This window comes from Buteo buteo, chromosome 14, assembly GCF_964188355.1.
Source record: "Buteo buteo chromosome 14, bButBut1.hap1.1, whole genome shotgun sequence".
In the NCBI taxonomy this organism is placed as follows: Eukaryota; Metazoa; Chordata; class Aves; order Accipitriformes; family Accipitridae; genus Buteo; species Buteo buteo.
Window position 1 is genome coordinate 3,808,342 of NC_134184.1, and position 12,704 is coordinate 3,821,045.

Consider the following 12,704-nt stretch of genomic DNA (forward strand, 5'->3'; position numbering starts at 1 on the left):
CTTCAATGCATCTGTTCCAGCATAAGAAAATTGTGTTCGTGGTATATCTGGTGGGCATGCTGATAGAGAGCATTACCAGTAATGGGCCCTGCTGGTCCTGAGCACTGCCAGCGTGTCCATGTTGTTGCCAGTGTTGATGCAAGGGAGTTTTACAAACAGAGAAAGAAGTGGTAAAAAAAAATAACCTTTACAGCTGAAACTTTGGATTCAGTTCAAGGAACACAGGAAAACTCATACTCACAAAACGTGAGAGTTTCTTTTTCCTATTTTTATGTTAGTTGTAAATGCTGTGTGCTCCTTAATAAAAGTAGCTGAGTCTCAACTATTCAGAGTATCTGACAAAATAAGAAATGGAGTTTATGCCAAGAACAATATGAGATAACTCAGGATATCCCTTCTGGAAAGATTCCTTCTAGCACTTTTTTAATTTTTGTCTACCTGAATTAAGGAGCATTTATCTAAAGCAATGCCTCTACACAGTAAAGGTGCCCATAGGCAACTTTGACTTGATCAAATTGCCATACTGAAAAGAGAAATTTAAGTCTGTTCTAGCTTAAGTCCACCTCTTGCCTTTCTCCCCCTACTTTTTAAACCTTGTCAAATTGTATTTTAATCAAATTCGGAATGTTTCAACGTAACCAACCACTTAGAAGGAATATGCATTACACACAGATACCTTTATGTCTCTCTTGTGCATCTTCCTCTATCTAAACCATCTTTTTCCTTTTATATACTAAACTGCAGCTTGACATCTTCTTCCCCAGGAGGAGGAAGAAGGGCATAAATAGCCCTCAACCACCCAGAGAGAGAGTTTGTACTCCTAGGCATCTTGCCTGCTCTTCTAATGTAACATTATGCAGCAAAATGGAGGTCTCTGGTCTCTTCATTTTCCTGCAGCTTTCTTACTGTGCTCCAGGGGAACTATCTATTTTCTGAAGATCCTTGGTTGGAAACCAACCTTCACCTTGCCCCCTTGAGGTCTTGGTGCAGTTAGTCCTGGGAACAGAGTCAAGGATGTAGCAACTACTGTCCTGGGTACTTTGACTCTGACCAGTGATTTGTATCATCCCTGCCAGTGTCAGAGCACAGAAAGGCTTAACTCTTCACATAAATCCATTCTGAGGTGGGGACTTCACCCTTCTGAGGAAAATGAAACAAAATAAAAATGAGTTACAGACAGAACAAATTTTTCAAAACATGATTGCATTTAATAGTGCCTCTGAATTACAAACAGCTCAGTTTCTTTCTGAAAATTATGATGCATTTCCCTCAGCAGCAATAACCACTTCTAGCAAATTTAATTCTTCCTGCATATCTTCAGTGTTTCCCACTTTTGTCTTACTCTGTCTTGCTGTGAGCATTGCTTTTCATCTTAAAAGCAAGTTTTGTGCCTGTGGTTCTTGCAACCCTCATTCCTTGTGGGATCGTTATCTAAGAATGGGCATCTGGTCCTTTATTAGTCCCACTGGCTTTCTGAAGTAGAGAGGGTGGAGAAGGTCCAGCCAAAATGTGTATAAACTAGTCCAGTTCTCTCCAGTGATGAGGATAAGTTGTAAACAGCACAGAATGGTGTGGAAACTGAGCAAATTAAAAGTAGTCTCACATAGGCCAAAATATAATCAAAGTATCAGTACTGGAGAACCTGATTCTCATGTCTATTAAGCCACGCCTCACAGAATCACAGAATGGTTGAGGTTGGATGGGACCTCTGGAGGTCATCTGGTCCAACCTCCCTGCTCAGGCAGGGCCACCCAGAGCCAGTTGCCTAGGACCATGTCCAGATGGCTTTTGAATATCTCCAAGGATGGAGACGCCATAACCTCTCTGGGCAACCTGCACCAGTGCTTGGTCACCCTCACATAAGGGTTTATGCCCTTATAAAATACAAGGAATAACTTAAAAGTTCTCTGGTCTGTCAGTAAGAAAATCAAACTTGGCAGAATCACAAAAAATCATTATAAAATATATATTGTAACAGTTTGGGAAACTAACATTTTTAAAACAGGCAGCTTTTTATTTGTTTTTCATTACAGCTGATGCTACAGTCAAACTGTAAACTCATGCTAGGGGTATGCAATAGTATTTTCACTGTTCTAGTCAAGATTTCTCTGATGCATTTACTGGGTCTGAGGGAATAACATAGCTGACGCTTAAGTGGAACTTTCAGTTTCATAAACAGCTGAGTGAAGTGCATGTCTCTTATGTTCGAAACTGAGACTGCCGTAAGTGCATCTTGGGGGAAAAAAAAATAAATTGCTTGAATTAAGTATCCAGTTCTACTAATTTGCTAATATGCTAGAAGGTAATTCAGACTGTTCATACGAGTATTTCTGCAAAATACAGTGATTTTTTTTTTAATATTAGAATAAGCAAGAAACAAGATTCTCTGTGCTTCTAGGAAAGTTATGAAGTTAATCTCTGAATAAATTCTCTCTGGACACTAATTCAGTAGTATAATACACCACCTCTCGTAAGAGAATGAGCAAGCATTTTCATTAGTTTGGTTATCACAGGAACATAGACATATAGGTCGGAAGGGAACTTCAGAGACCATGTTGTCCAACTGCCCACCTCAAGTAGGACTATTGCTAACCCTGGATGAGATCAGCTTTGCGTCTTCACCTGCTCTGGTTACAGCGCTGTGTTACCTTGAGAGAGGGTTTTCTGATGCACAGTCTGAACCCTCCAAGGCACTGTTTCTGGCCATTGCTCACTGCTCTGTCATCTCACAGTAACAAGAGTTTAGTTCCATGTTCTAACCACCTCTTCACCAAAGTAAACAAGCCCAGCTTTCTCAAGTCTCCCTGGAGGTCATGTGTTGTTGGCCACTGACCACTTGTACCTGCTCCTGTGTTTCAACAACCCTTCTGAAGTACCCAAAAGTGTGTCCCAAGTGCAGCCTCTCCAGCTCTGAGTAGAGGAGGGATAATAACTTCCCTCAATCTGCTGGCTACACTCCTCCTTAATATAGTAGTCAATTTGCCTTATTGATAGCAGGAACACATTCATCCAGTTATCACACAGGTAACTCCATCCCATCCAGACCCAGTGCCCAATGTCACTCCCACATCCTTTTCCACAGCCTGCATGGCCGCATGGAGCTATTCTGCACCAGGTATGAAACTTTGCACATTTTGTTGTCCAACTTCGTGAAGCTTTTGCTGACTCAGTCTTCAAGTTTAGCAGGGTCCTTCTGGTTTAATGCTTTACCATTCAGTGTGTCAAACACTGCTTTTCACTTGTCCACATAGCCAGTTGTTTCATCTTGGTGATGGTGATGATAGGGTTGAGTGTTTATGCATAAGAATCAGGGAGAAGGCCAACGAGGCAGATAGCATGGTGGGAGTCTGTTACAGACCACCCAACCAGGATGAAGAGGCAGATGAAATATTCTGTAAGCAGCTGGGAGAAGTATCACAATCGATAGCCCTTGTTCTCCTGGGGGACTTGAACTTAGCAGATGTCTGCTGGAAATACAGTACAGCAGAGAGGAAACGGTCCAGGAGGTTCCTGGAGTGTGTGGAAGAAAAATTCCTGATGCAGCTGCTGAGTGAGCCAGCTAGGGAGAGTGTCCCACTGGAGCTGTTGTTTGTGAACAAAGAAGGACTTGTGGGTGATGTGATGGTTGGAGGCCGTCTTGGGCATAGCAATCACAAAATGCTAGATTTTTCAATTCTTGGAGAAGGAAGGAGGGGGGTCAGCAGAACTGCTACCTTAGACTTCTGGAGGTCAGACTTTGGGCAGTTTAGGAGCCTGGTTGACAGAATCCCTTGGGAGGCAGCCCTGAAGGGCAAAGGAGTCCAGGAAGGCTGGACATTCTTCAAGAAGGAAATCCTAAAGGCGCAGAAGCAGGCTGTCCCCATGTACCAAAAGAGGAGCTGGAGGGGAAGAAGACTGGCCTGGCTGAACAGAGAGCTTTGGCTGGAACTCAGGGAAAAAAGGAGAGTTTATGACCCTTGGAAGAAGGGGCAGGCAACTCAGAAAGACTACAAGGATGTCATGAGGTTATGAACATCCCTGGAGGTATTTAAAAGACATGTAGAATTGGTGCTTAGGGACATGGTTTACTGGTGGACTTGGCAGTGTTGTTTGCATGTGGACTCGATGATCTTAAAGGTCTTTTCCAACCTAAATGATTCTATGATTCTGTGATCATAGAAGGCGTACCCTCAGTATCCTTTATTAGAAATTTGCCTGCATTAAATAACTGAGTTGTATTAATCAGTTCTAAATCACTTAGAACAAGTTTCGTTGTATATATTCTATGTTTTCTCTCTTAAGAGTATGATTTCTTTCTTCATAACTGTGAGGCTTTGATACCATGCATTTCTTAGAACAAATGTTCCAGGTAAACTCATCTTATGAGGTGCCAGGCTTTGATACCACACATTTCTCAGAACATATACTATAGTTGAGTTCAGCTGATGATTGTTGTCATCAGGAGCAAAATCCAGACTTAGTCACCACCTTCTTAAATCTCCACACACGTATGACATCATTGGATTTCACCTGCCTCCTGCAGAGACAAACAGAAAGAAATACTGGAATGCACATATCCATTGGTAAGAAGTTACTCTGTTTTATGGGGTTTATGCCAAGTGACCACCATGTTACAGATCACTGCAAAGCATTGTTGTGAAGTAGAGTTAGTGGGCTGTGGAGTCTCCAACACTGCAGGTATGGAAAAGGAAGTTAGACAAATACCAGCCCAGAATAGTGTAGATATCATCGATCCTGCTTTGAGAGAGGTGATAGACTAGATGGCCACTTAAGGTTCCTTCTTCTCCATTGATTCTATCAATTCTTCTATAATCCAAGGAACATAATTATTATACAAACATCTGGTAGAGGAGAAGCTGAAACAGCAAGGCAAGAATGACAATGAAAATATGAAATGGCTAAAGGAAAGAAAGTATGCTACCATAGTTCAACAGACTGAGCAGACAATAAAGAAAATAAGTGACTATTTGTTTTTTCCTTTAGAGACATTTGGAAGGAAACAAGAAAAAACATGGAAAAGAAAAATCATGAATTATCCAAGTTGCATTAATAATTAATTTTATTTTATCAGCCAAATTCAGATTTGTTTTAAAAATAGTATATTTTCCCCAAAGAACAGTAGTGTAGCTGTGGAGAAAATGTGCATTTTGCTTACAATTCAAACAATGCCTTATTGAATTAAGTTTATAGATTGAAAAAGAGAAACACTAGAACACCTATCGGGTGGATTCACCATGAATCTAAGGTTGTCACATTTAACCATATATTCCAAATTAAATGGAAGTATAATGAGAGCATAGAAAGACTTAGTAAGGATAGAGAGTCTTAGTGAAAACAATGCTGAATGAGGCTGATAATTGAGTGTTTTACTGAAGTGTACCACACTGCTAAGACTTCACTGTGAGCACATTTCAGGGAGAACAAGAACAAAAGTACATCATAATATATGCAGTTGCTGCAGTTACTACGTAAGTATTCACTCATTAAAATAATAAAGAAAACCAACAAATTGGTGTTACACTGGAATGCAAGAAAATGAGTAAACACTTGTGGAAAGGATGCCTCCCTAAAAAGTCAAAGCGTGAGCTGTATGCATAGCCTCTGCAAGAGACCTCAGAATATTCATTAAAGGTATAGTACTTTGAAGTATTGATCAAAGCTTTTAACATTTTACATTAGCTTAAAGAATGTTACTTGAACACTCTCTTCACTACTTATTTTTCAGGGGTTCCAAAGCATGAAATAGTTTGAAGGACTTCAGAAGTTTGGACCTCATAATTGTTCGCAGGTAATACAAACTACGTGGTATCCCAATATTGTATTGGTCTGTATGGTCTTAACCTGTAGCCTGGATTCCTGATAACCTACCAAATCACATTTTCTTTTTCAGGATATTTTTTTACATTTGTGCTTTTCAAGGCAAATTTGGTGCATGTACTTTGCAGCTGCTGGACTGTGTTCAGAGTTCTGCAAGGTGAGTACAAAGTCAAGAAGCTTGACATATTTCTTGTCTCTTCTCCTTTGTTTCATAACTTCCTCATTCCACCAGAAGTGAACATGAACCTATCTAATATTTCATAGAGGTGGTATAAGAAGATGGAAAGGACAATTTTACCAAAAAAAAGGTAATTTTGACTGCATTGTTCAAAGAAAGGCCAAAAGATTCTGACCAGCTACAGTTACGTGAAAATCTGTCAAGTTAAGAAAACATTTTTTTTTTCAACTCCAATTTGAAAACCATGTAGGACTAAACTTTTTAACACTGTGGCACAGTGATTGTCCCAGGTGTGGGATTCACCTCCAGACTACCAGATCTGCCTGTGAGCTAAGTGATGACCTGTCTATCATCTAGGTGACAGAGGTCTAGTCAATACAGGCAGTGGAGCCCAGTGAGATCTTTAGCTGACTGCATTGACTTTAGATGCCCACTTCATGATTATTAGAATAGCTTCCAAACATCATTAATTGAAGTAATTGACAAAGTGTTCAATGAAGTTGTCCACATATGGACATCTAGTAATGTATGAGATGAAGGGAATGTCCGAAACAGCAGCTGGAAGCAAGAAAAAATACTCCAAGGCATGGCAGGTGGCACTGGCCACCTCTGTACAACCAATTTAGTTGAGTCCTACATCTCCACTGATTATGAGGGAAGCCTGGAAACATGGCTCACATGTAAGCACTGAGAGTAAGCACGCAAGTGTAGGTGTCTACAATAAGAAAACAAATCTTGTTGTAGATTTTGAGATTGACAGCTATGCAAATCTGAAAACTTCATGGCATCTGCCTTCTTTTTCAAAAGTCCCCAAAGATCTGCAACTCTAGGTGTATAAACAGCTGGAAAATATCCAGAGCCTGAGTCAAAAGGATAACAAAGCATGGCTTTTACTAAGAATTAATACAAGGAAGATTAAGGCACTAATTCCCATCAAGTGGAGAATGCCAGGAGAGAAGCTGTCAAAAGTAGCCATGGCCTTTTCAGCACCAGCGTCTTTGTCTCTGAAAATATAAAAAGTTTCTTTGCAGTTACTTGATAAAAATTTCTGATCTCTGTGCTCTACAACTGGCATCTCATTATATAATTTCTCTGTTGACTTCAGTAGGAGCTGCAGGGCTTCCAGAGTTACTGAAAATGAGGCAATGGATATAAATTCTAAATGTGAATTTAGTAATCTAACTTAGGCAGAGATCATAGGCAATCCTAACAGTCTTTCTACAGGTGTTACCCTTTATGCATGCCCATTCTGTGTAGTATATGGCTAAGTGTATTTTATTACACCATTAATAAACAAATAAGCCATCTTGTTCATTAGTCAGGTAAAGAATTTATTGCTTGAGCATTTACTGTTCTCTTTTATTATAGACACTAAGAGTTTATGTAACTTGATATTCAAGTAACTTGAGTACAAGGACTTGAAAAGTTCATGTGCAAGTCACTTTTTGATGTCAAGAAAATCATTTCTAGCTGTTAAAAGCAGAGCACAATAATTTATATTTACAGGAAAAAAAAAGATAAATTCCCCTCCTTGTCACAGCAAGAAGCCTCTATACAGAAGTCAGGCCCCAGAACTTCCTTCCCATTGTCTCTGCTGGGAAAAAATGGATTGTTGTTTTAATGGATCTATTTTTAGGAAATAATTTCTATCTCTTTTTTTTTTTACAAGAAAATTGCACAGGTGTTCAAATGATATCTCTGTTGTCTTCTGACAGTGTTGTGTAGTATCATCCCCCATAATATAATGCTTAAAATCCATTGGTATTAAAATGTTCATGATTTGGCTAAGATGAGCTGTGTTTTATAAGACATATAGTAATTTTCTTAAACAGCATGATGCTTCAGTTCAGTGTAGTGTAACCTAATGCCTTCTCTAACAAGTGCAGCACAATGTATTTTTCTAGCATGCTAGTATGATTGGCAGTGATGACACTGACAAGCATTCTAAGCTTCTCATTTTTGTTCCAGATCTCACTTTGGATCCCTACTCGTATCATTTATGTGTTCAAATCTAAAAGAACAAGAAATAGCAGAGAAGAGTGAAAAACAAAGTCACAATGGGGAAAGAACATGCCTGGGATACCCTTTGCCATCAAGCGTGATCATCCCATGCTGCCAAGGATAGCATTTATCTAAGCCTTACTGTAGACTGGTGAATAGAGTGGTTACTCCAGTAGCATGTAGTTTTTTTCATGTTTTCAAAAAAAAATGGAGATTCAGTTCATTAAAAAGTACTAAATATTACCAGTTGGGTCTTGTGTTTTTCTGAATGGTTGCATAATGCAAAATAAGCAATAAGGCGGGCACTGTGTAAACTTAAAATTGCAGCATTCCTGGAAAGTTAAAATATTTTTCCAATGTTGAAATTCCGTTTCTCAGCCATCAGAGGATTTGTGTCAGCTCTTTTAGTGGAAACCTCTCTTTTTCTTAAGCAAATCCATTTCACCATAGCCATCAAAATAAAGATATGCATGCCCTGTTTAACTGTAGCACACTTACTAACCAACAAATACTAATTTCTGCCAAAATATGTAAAATGTGTTTGCCAAGGTTCAGCAGAAGCAAAGTGAAGCAAATGAGCAAACAAGTGAAAAAAAAACCACAACAAAATGCTACAAGTTCAATGCAGTCCCACAGAGCAGACATTTCTTATTACAGGATATCAGCAATGTGCAGCTTTTCATTTCAAACCATTTATGGTCCCAGTTATGTAGAAGAACACTCAAAGATATGCTGTAAGTCTTGAGTGTGCACGTAAATATTTTGCCACATACAGCCCTGAAAGGGAGCTGCCCTAAAATGACAGCTGTACTTGTACTATTCCCTTCTTTATTGCTGAGAAGCTGAGTTTACTGATGATTGGTGCATTGCTTGACTCTTTTCACACTTAGTGAAGTCTTGAGGGACCATAAATTCTGCTCAAAAACTCAAAGATGGCCCTTGCCTAAGGCATGGAGAAGGTTCATCAGATGACCGGTTATGTTGCAGAGTGAGGACCCTTGCCTTGGAAATACATTTTCATGGAAAGGCCATTGCTGTTTTATTGTTATTGTCTGCTAAGCTGTGCACTTGCTTCCCAGAAAGCCAAGCTGACATCTCTGAACACACTACCTCAGAAATTATCATTTATACTGAAAACTCTGTATCATCATCATTATATTTCTTTGTAGGGCCTGCACTAGACAACGCATGCTGAGCGGATCCTTTGAGGGGCAGCCTGCAAAGGAAAGGTCAATACTTAGTGTCCAGCATCATATACGACAAGAACGCAGGTAAACATGGACAGAAGGGATGGTTTAAAAATATTCTTAAAATAAAGGTGATGAAAAGAATTAAATTTGAGCAATACCTAACGTGTGAAAAACTGAAATTACTTACTTGTACAAAGAACTGAATTCTACATTCTTCATTGTAACCATAACAAAATTCATTGTACTGTATAAATGGAAAAAATGCCTTTTTATTTCAAATGTCATTTCCTTCGCTGACTACAAAGCTATCAATTTAAAGATCAGAAGGAAAGAAATTGGCTTATGTTAGACCGGATTGAAAACAATTGAAGAACATATAAGCTTCTGATGTTAGCAAGAGAAAAATTATAAGAATTTGATATATTGGGTGGCTGGAGAGCAGTGCTTTATAATGGCCACCCTATAAAGGTCAAAATTTCATCCTGAGATGTATCATTAAATTGATTATGATTGTTTCAGGTCACTGAGACATGGTTCCAACAGCCAGCGAATCAGCAGAGGAAAATCTCTTGAAACATTGACTCAAGATGTAAGTCCTCGTAGAAATGATGGTTTCAATTTGAGAATATAAGAAATAAGAATATGTACTACATAATAAATGCTTCTGTAAGATTAATGTCTATTTATGACCTTTTTTACAATTTATCTTTTGAAATCTTGAAAGGAAATCATAAAACAAAAGCTGTAACTGCATTACAATTATCCTCAAACTAATTGACATGGTTATTTCACTGATAGACTTGCTGGTTTTGAAACACTTGCTGAGAGAGATTCACTGAAGCTGTAGACACTATATTAGGAACACAACAATTGCTACCCAGGATACCTTAAAAAGCCTTACTCTGGAATTACGCAAATCACTCAGGCCGGCAAAACAGCACTTCAAAATTTCTGATGGAAGTTTAACAATATTTTTCAAACAGGAGAACTGTCAGACAAAAGGACAAAGACTAAAAGGGAGAACAGTAATCATGGATTTCACTGTGGTATAGTTTCACGCAATTAAGTGCATTTTCACTTCTGCAAATTCATAATGATATTCTGTGGATCTCTGCGACTATGACAATTCAAGGGGCAAAATTAGTCCCTCCATTTCCAAACTATGACAGTCATTTTCAAGATGTGCTTCATACGTAAAAACAACTTCATAAGAAATAATTAATGAATTTCCCTGTATGGTGGTAGAAAGAAACTACAGGTAAATAATCTTTTAAAGCAAATGTGGCTTTGTTTGTGTCCAATAGTAGAGGTAACACCCAGCATTACCCCTCCAGGAGTGGTCCAAAGACCCACTTAACTGAATAGTAATAGTGATTGTACCCTCTGCTGGATGAGCTCAGACAACGTCCTCCCTGCCCTCGCCAGTCACTACCTGTACATTCTACACAACTCGCTGCCTGGCCACATGTGCAGCAGGCTTGAGAAGCTGAGAGGATGTCTGAAGTCTTTTCTTTCCCAGTCTTTGCCGTTAGTATCTTTGATGGTATTCATTCCAGTTCAGAGAGATCGGGTGAGCTTACAGGACCTTTGCTTTTAAAGTTAAAAGTTGCATTGGATGGGACTTCACGCATGAAATTAAAACTGAAATTAACCTTGATGAAAATAAGCAGCCTTGTGCTGTAGATAGAAAGTACTGTACAATATGCTTGACTGAGTAGACGTGCAGTGCATTTGGAAATAAAGATTTTTCATTTGAATCTTTCCATGTAAAATACCGTATCTTGCTTTCATCTGAAACATTAAAAAACAACAACCCACACACCTCATTTAAAAGGAATCGTTTTGCTTCTAGCACTCCAACACAGTGAGATACAGAAATGCACAGAGAGAAGACAGTGAGATAAAGATGATCCAAGAAAAAAAGGAACAGGCTGAAATGAAAAGGTATTTAAAAATCAAAAGTCTGCATGCACACTTTTCCATATTAAGTATTCTCTGTATGAAGTAAAAAGTATTGAGAGTCACGATGAAAAAAGAACGAAGTGTAAGGGATATTTTTACCAGGTATAATGCATATCACTTAATAATTTACGTTCTATCATTCAAAAGGAAAGTCCAGGAAGAGGAGCTGCGAGAGAATCATCCGTATTTTGATAAACCACTTTTCATAGTTGGTCGTGAGCACAGATTCAGGAATTTCTGCCGAGTGGTGGTACGAGCTCGCTTCAATGCGTAAGTTTATTCCATATCAACAATTGTTTCCAACAACTGTTTACTTTCATGTCCTCAGAAATCTAGGTCTAACTTTTATTTTGAAAGGAAAACTGCATGTAATGTGGTCCCCACACGAGCTGGCAGTCAGTTGCCTATGGTATAGTCTTGCTGTTGGAAGAAAGGAAGTGATAAAATGCTGTGCAAGGGCAGAGATGTTTGAGCAGTCTGCGATGCTGAGATGGGACAAGACTGTGGGGAAACTGCAGGCGTGAACTGAGAGGAAAGGGTAATGTTTTATACTCCCATTTATAGACCTTGGGGAGTGCGCTTGCCGTTCCCTTCCTGTTCCTCATCGTAAGGCGGGAACTCTTTATACACCAACAGTTACTCAAATAGAAAAAGGTGAAGAGAAGTGAATCCCACTTATGCTGACCCGAAGAATCCTTGGCCCATAATTAGAGACCCAGAATGGGATGGGGTGGTATTCAGCTGTGGGAGGTAAAAGGAGAAAAGCTGAGACGAGGTGAAACCCAGGAAGACTCAGTAACCAAACTGTAGGTGTATGTGAGTGTGGCAGATACAGATCTATGTACAAGCAGCCTGATACAAAATCATCTTATAACTCTTCTTTAAAACCTCTGTCTATGGCTAGCACCCTGATTTTAGAGGGTTAATGCATGTCACCTTGCAAACAGCCAGCATAAGACAGAAGATAGCTCGAGGCTATGAGCTTGGCACTTGGAAGACCTGGTTTCAGCACCTGCTTTACTATTGATTTTCTCTGAGCGCATCAACAAATTACTTCTAGGTAGAACAACAGGAAGGTTAGATACTCAGTTGTACAATACCCCGATTTAAGTGTTCTGCCATCTATGTAGAAGCACAGCTTTGAGTTAAGTGCCTACTTTTCTATGCAACTGCTAACTTAAATGCGGTTCACTGGTCCGTGAAGCAGTTGCAAATTAAAACAGCAAAACAAAACACACAAACATGCATTCCGATCCACTTGTCAAATACATGTCAGTGCCTCTTAGCATTGTGGAGTGCCTGAGGGTAACAGCATATTTATATTATCAACAGTTTAATTAAAATGTTTGCAATTACAAGAGTAAACTGATTTTGTTAAACAGTCATTTTTTCATTTATTTAAATCCTACCTACTTTATTCATTGTCCCACGCAGCTTGCCAAGTAAGATATTCTAGATATCTTTTTCAAACTGGTAGGATACATATTGTCTTCTAGTAAAAAAGGCTGAGGAATGCCACTATATACAATGTGGGGAAGAGGTATGATCTTAAGAAG

At 39.1% G+C, this 12,704-nt stretch overlaps 1 protein-coding gene across 1 annotated transcript in view; it reads left to right on the forward strand.

Annotated features, from left to right (window-relative positions):
- NALCN (sodium leak channel, non-selective) overlaps positions 1–12,704 on the forward strand; it is a 245,834-nt gene that overhangs the window by 199,881 nt on the left and 33,249 nt on the right. Inside the window, exons 19-22 of the mRNA XM_075045904.1 lie at positions 9,166–9,267; positions 9,706–9,775; positions 11,039–11,130; positions 11,296–11,418. Of these exons, the coding sequence (XP_074902005.1) occupies positions 9,166–9,267; positions 9,706–9,775; positions 11,039–11,130; positions 11,296–11,418 (387 nt within the window). The remainder of the gene's footprint in view (positions 1–9,165; positions 9,268–9,705; positions 9,776–11,038; positions 11,131–11,295; positions 11,419–12,704) is intronic.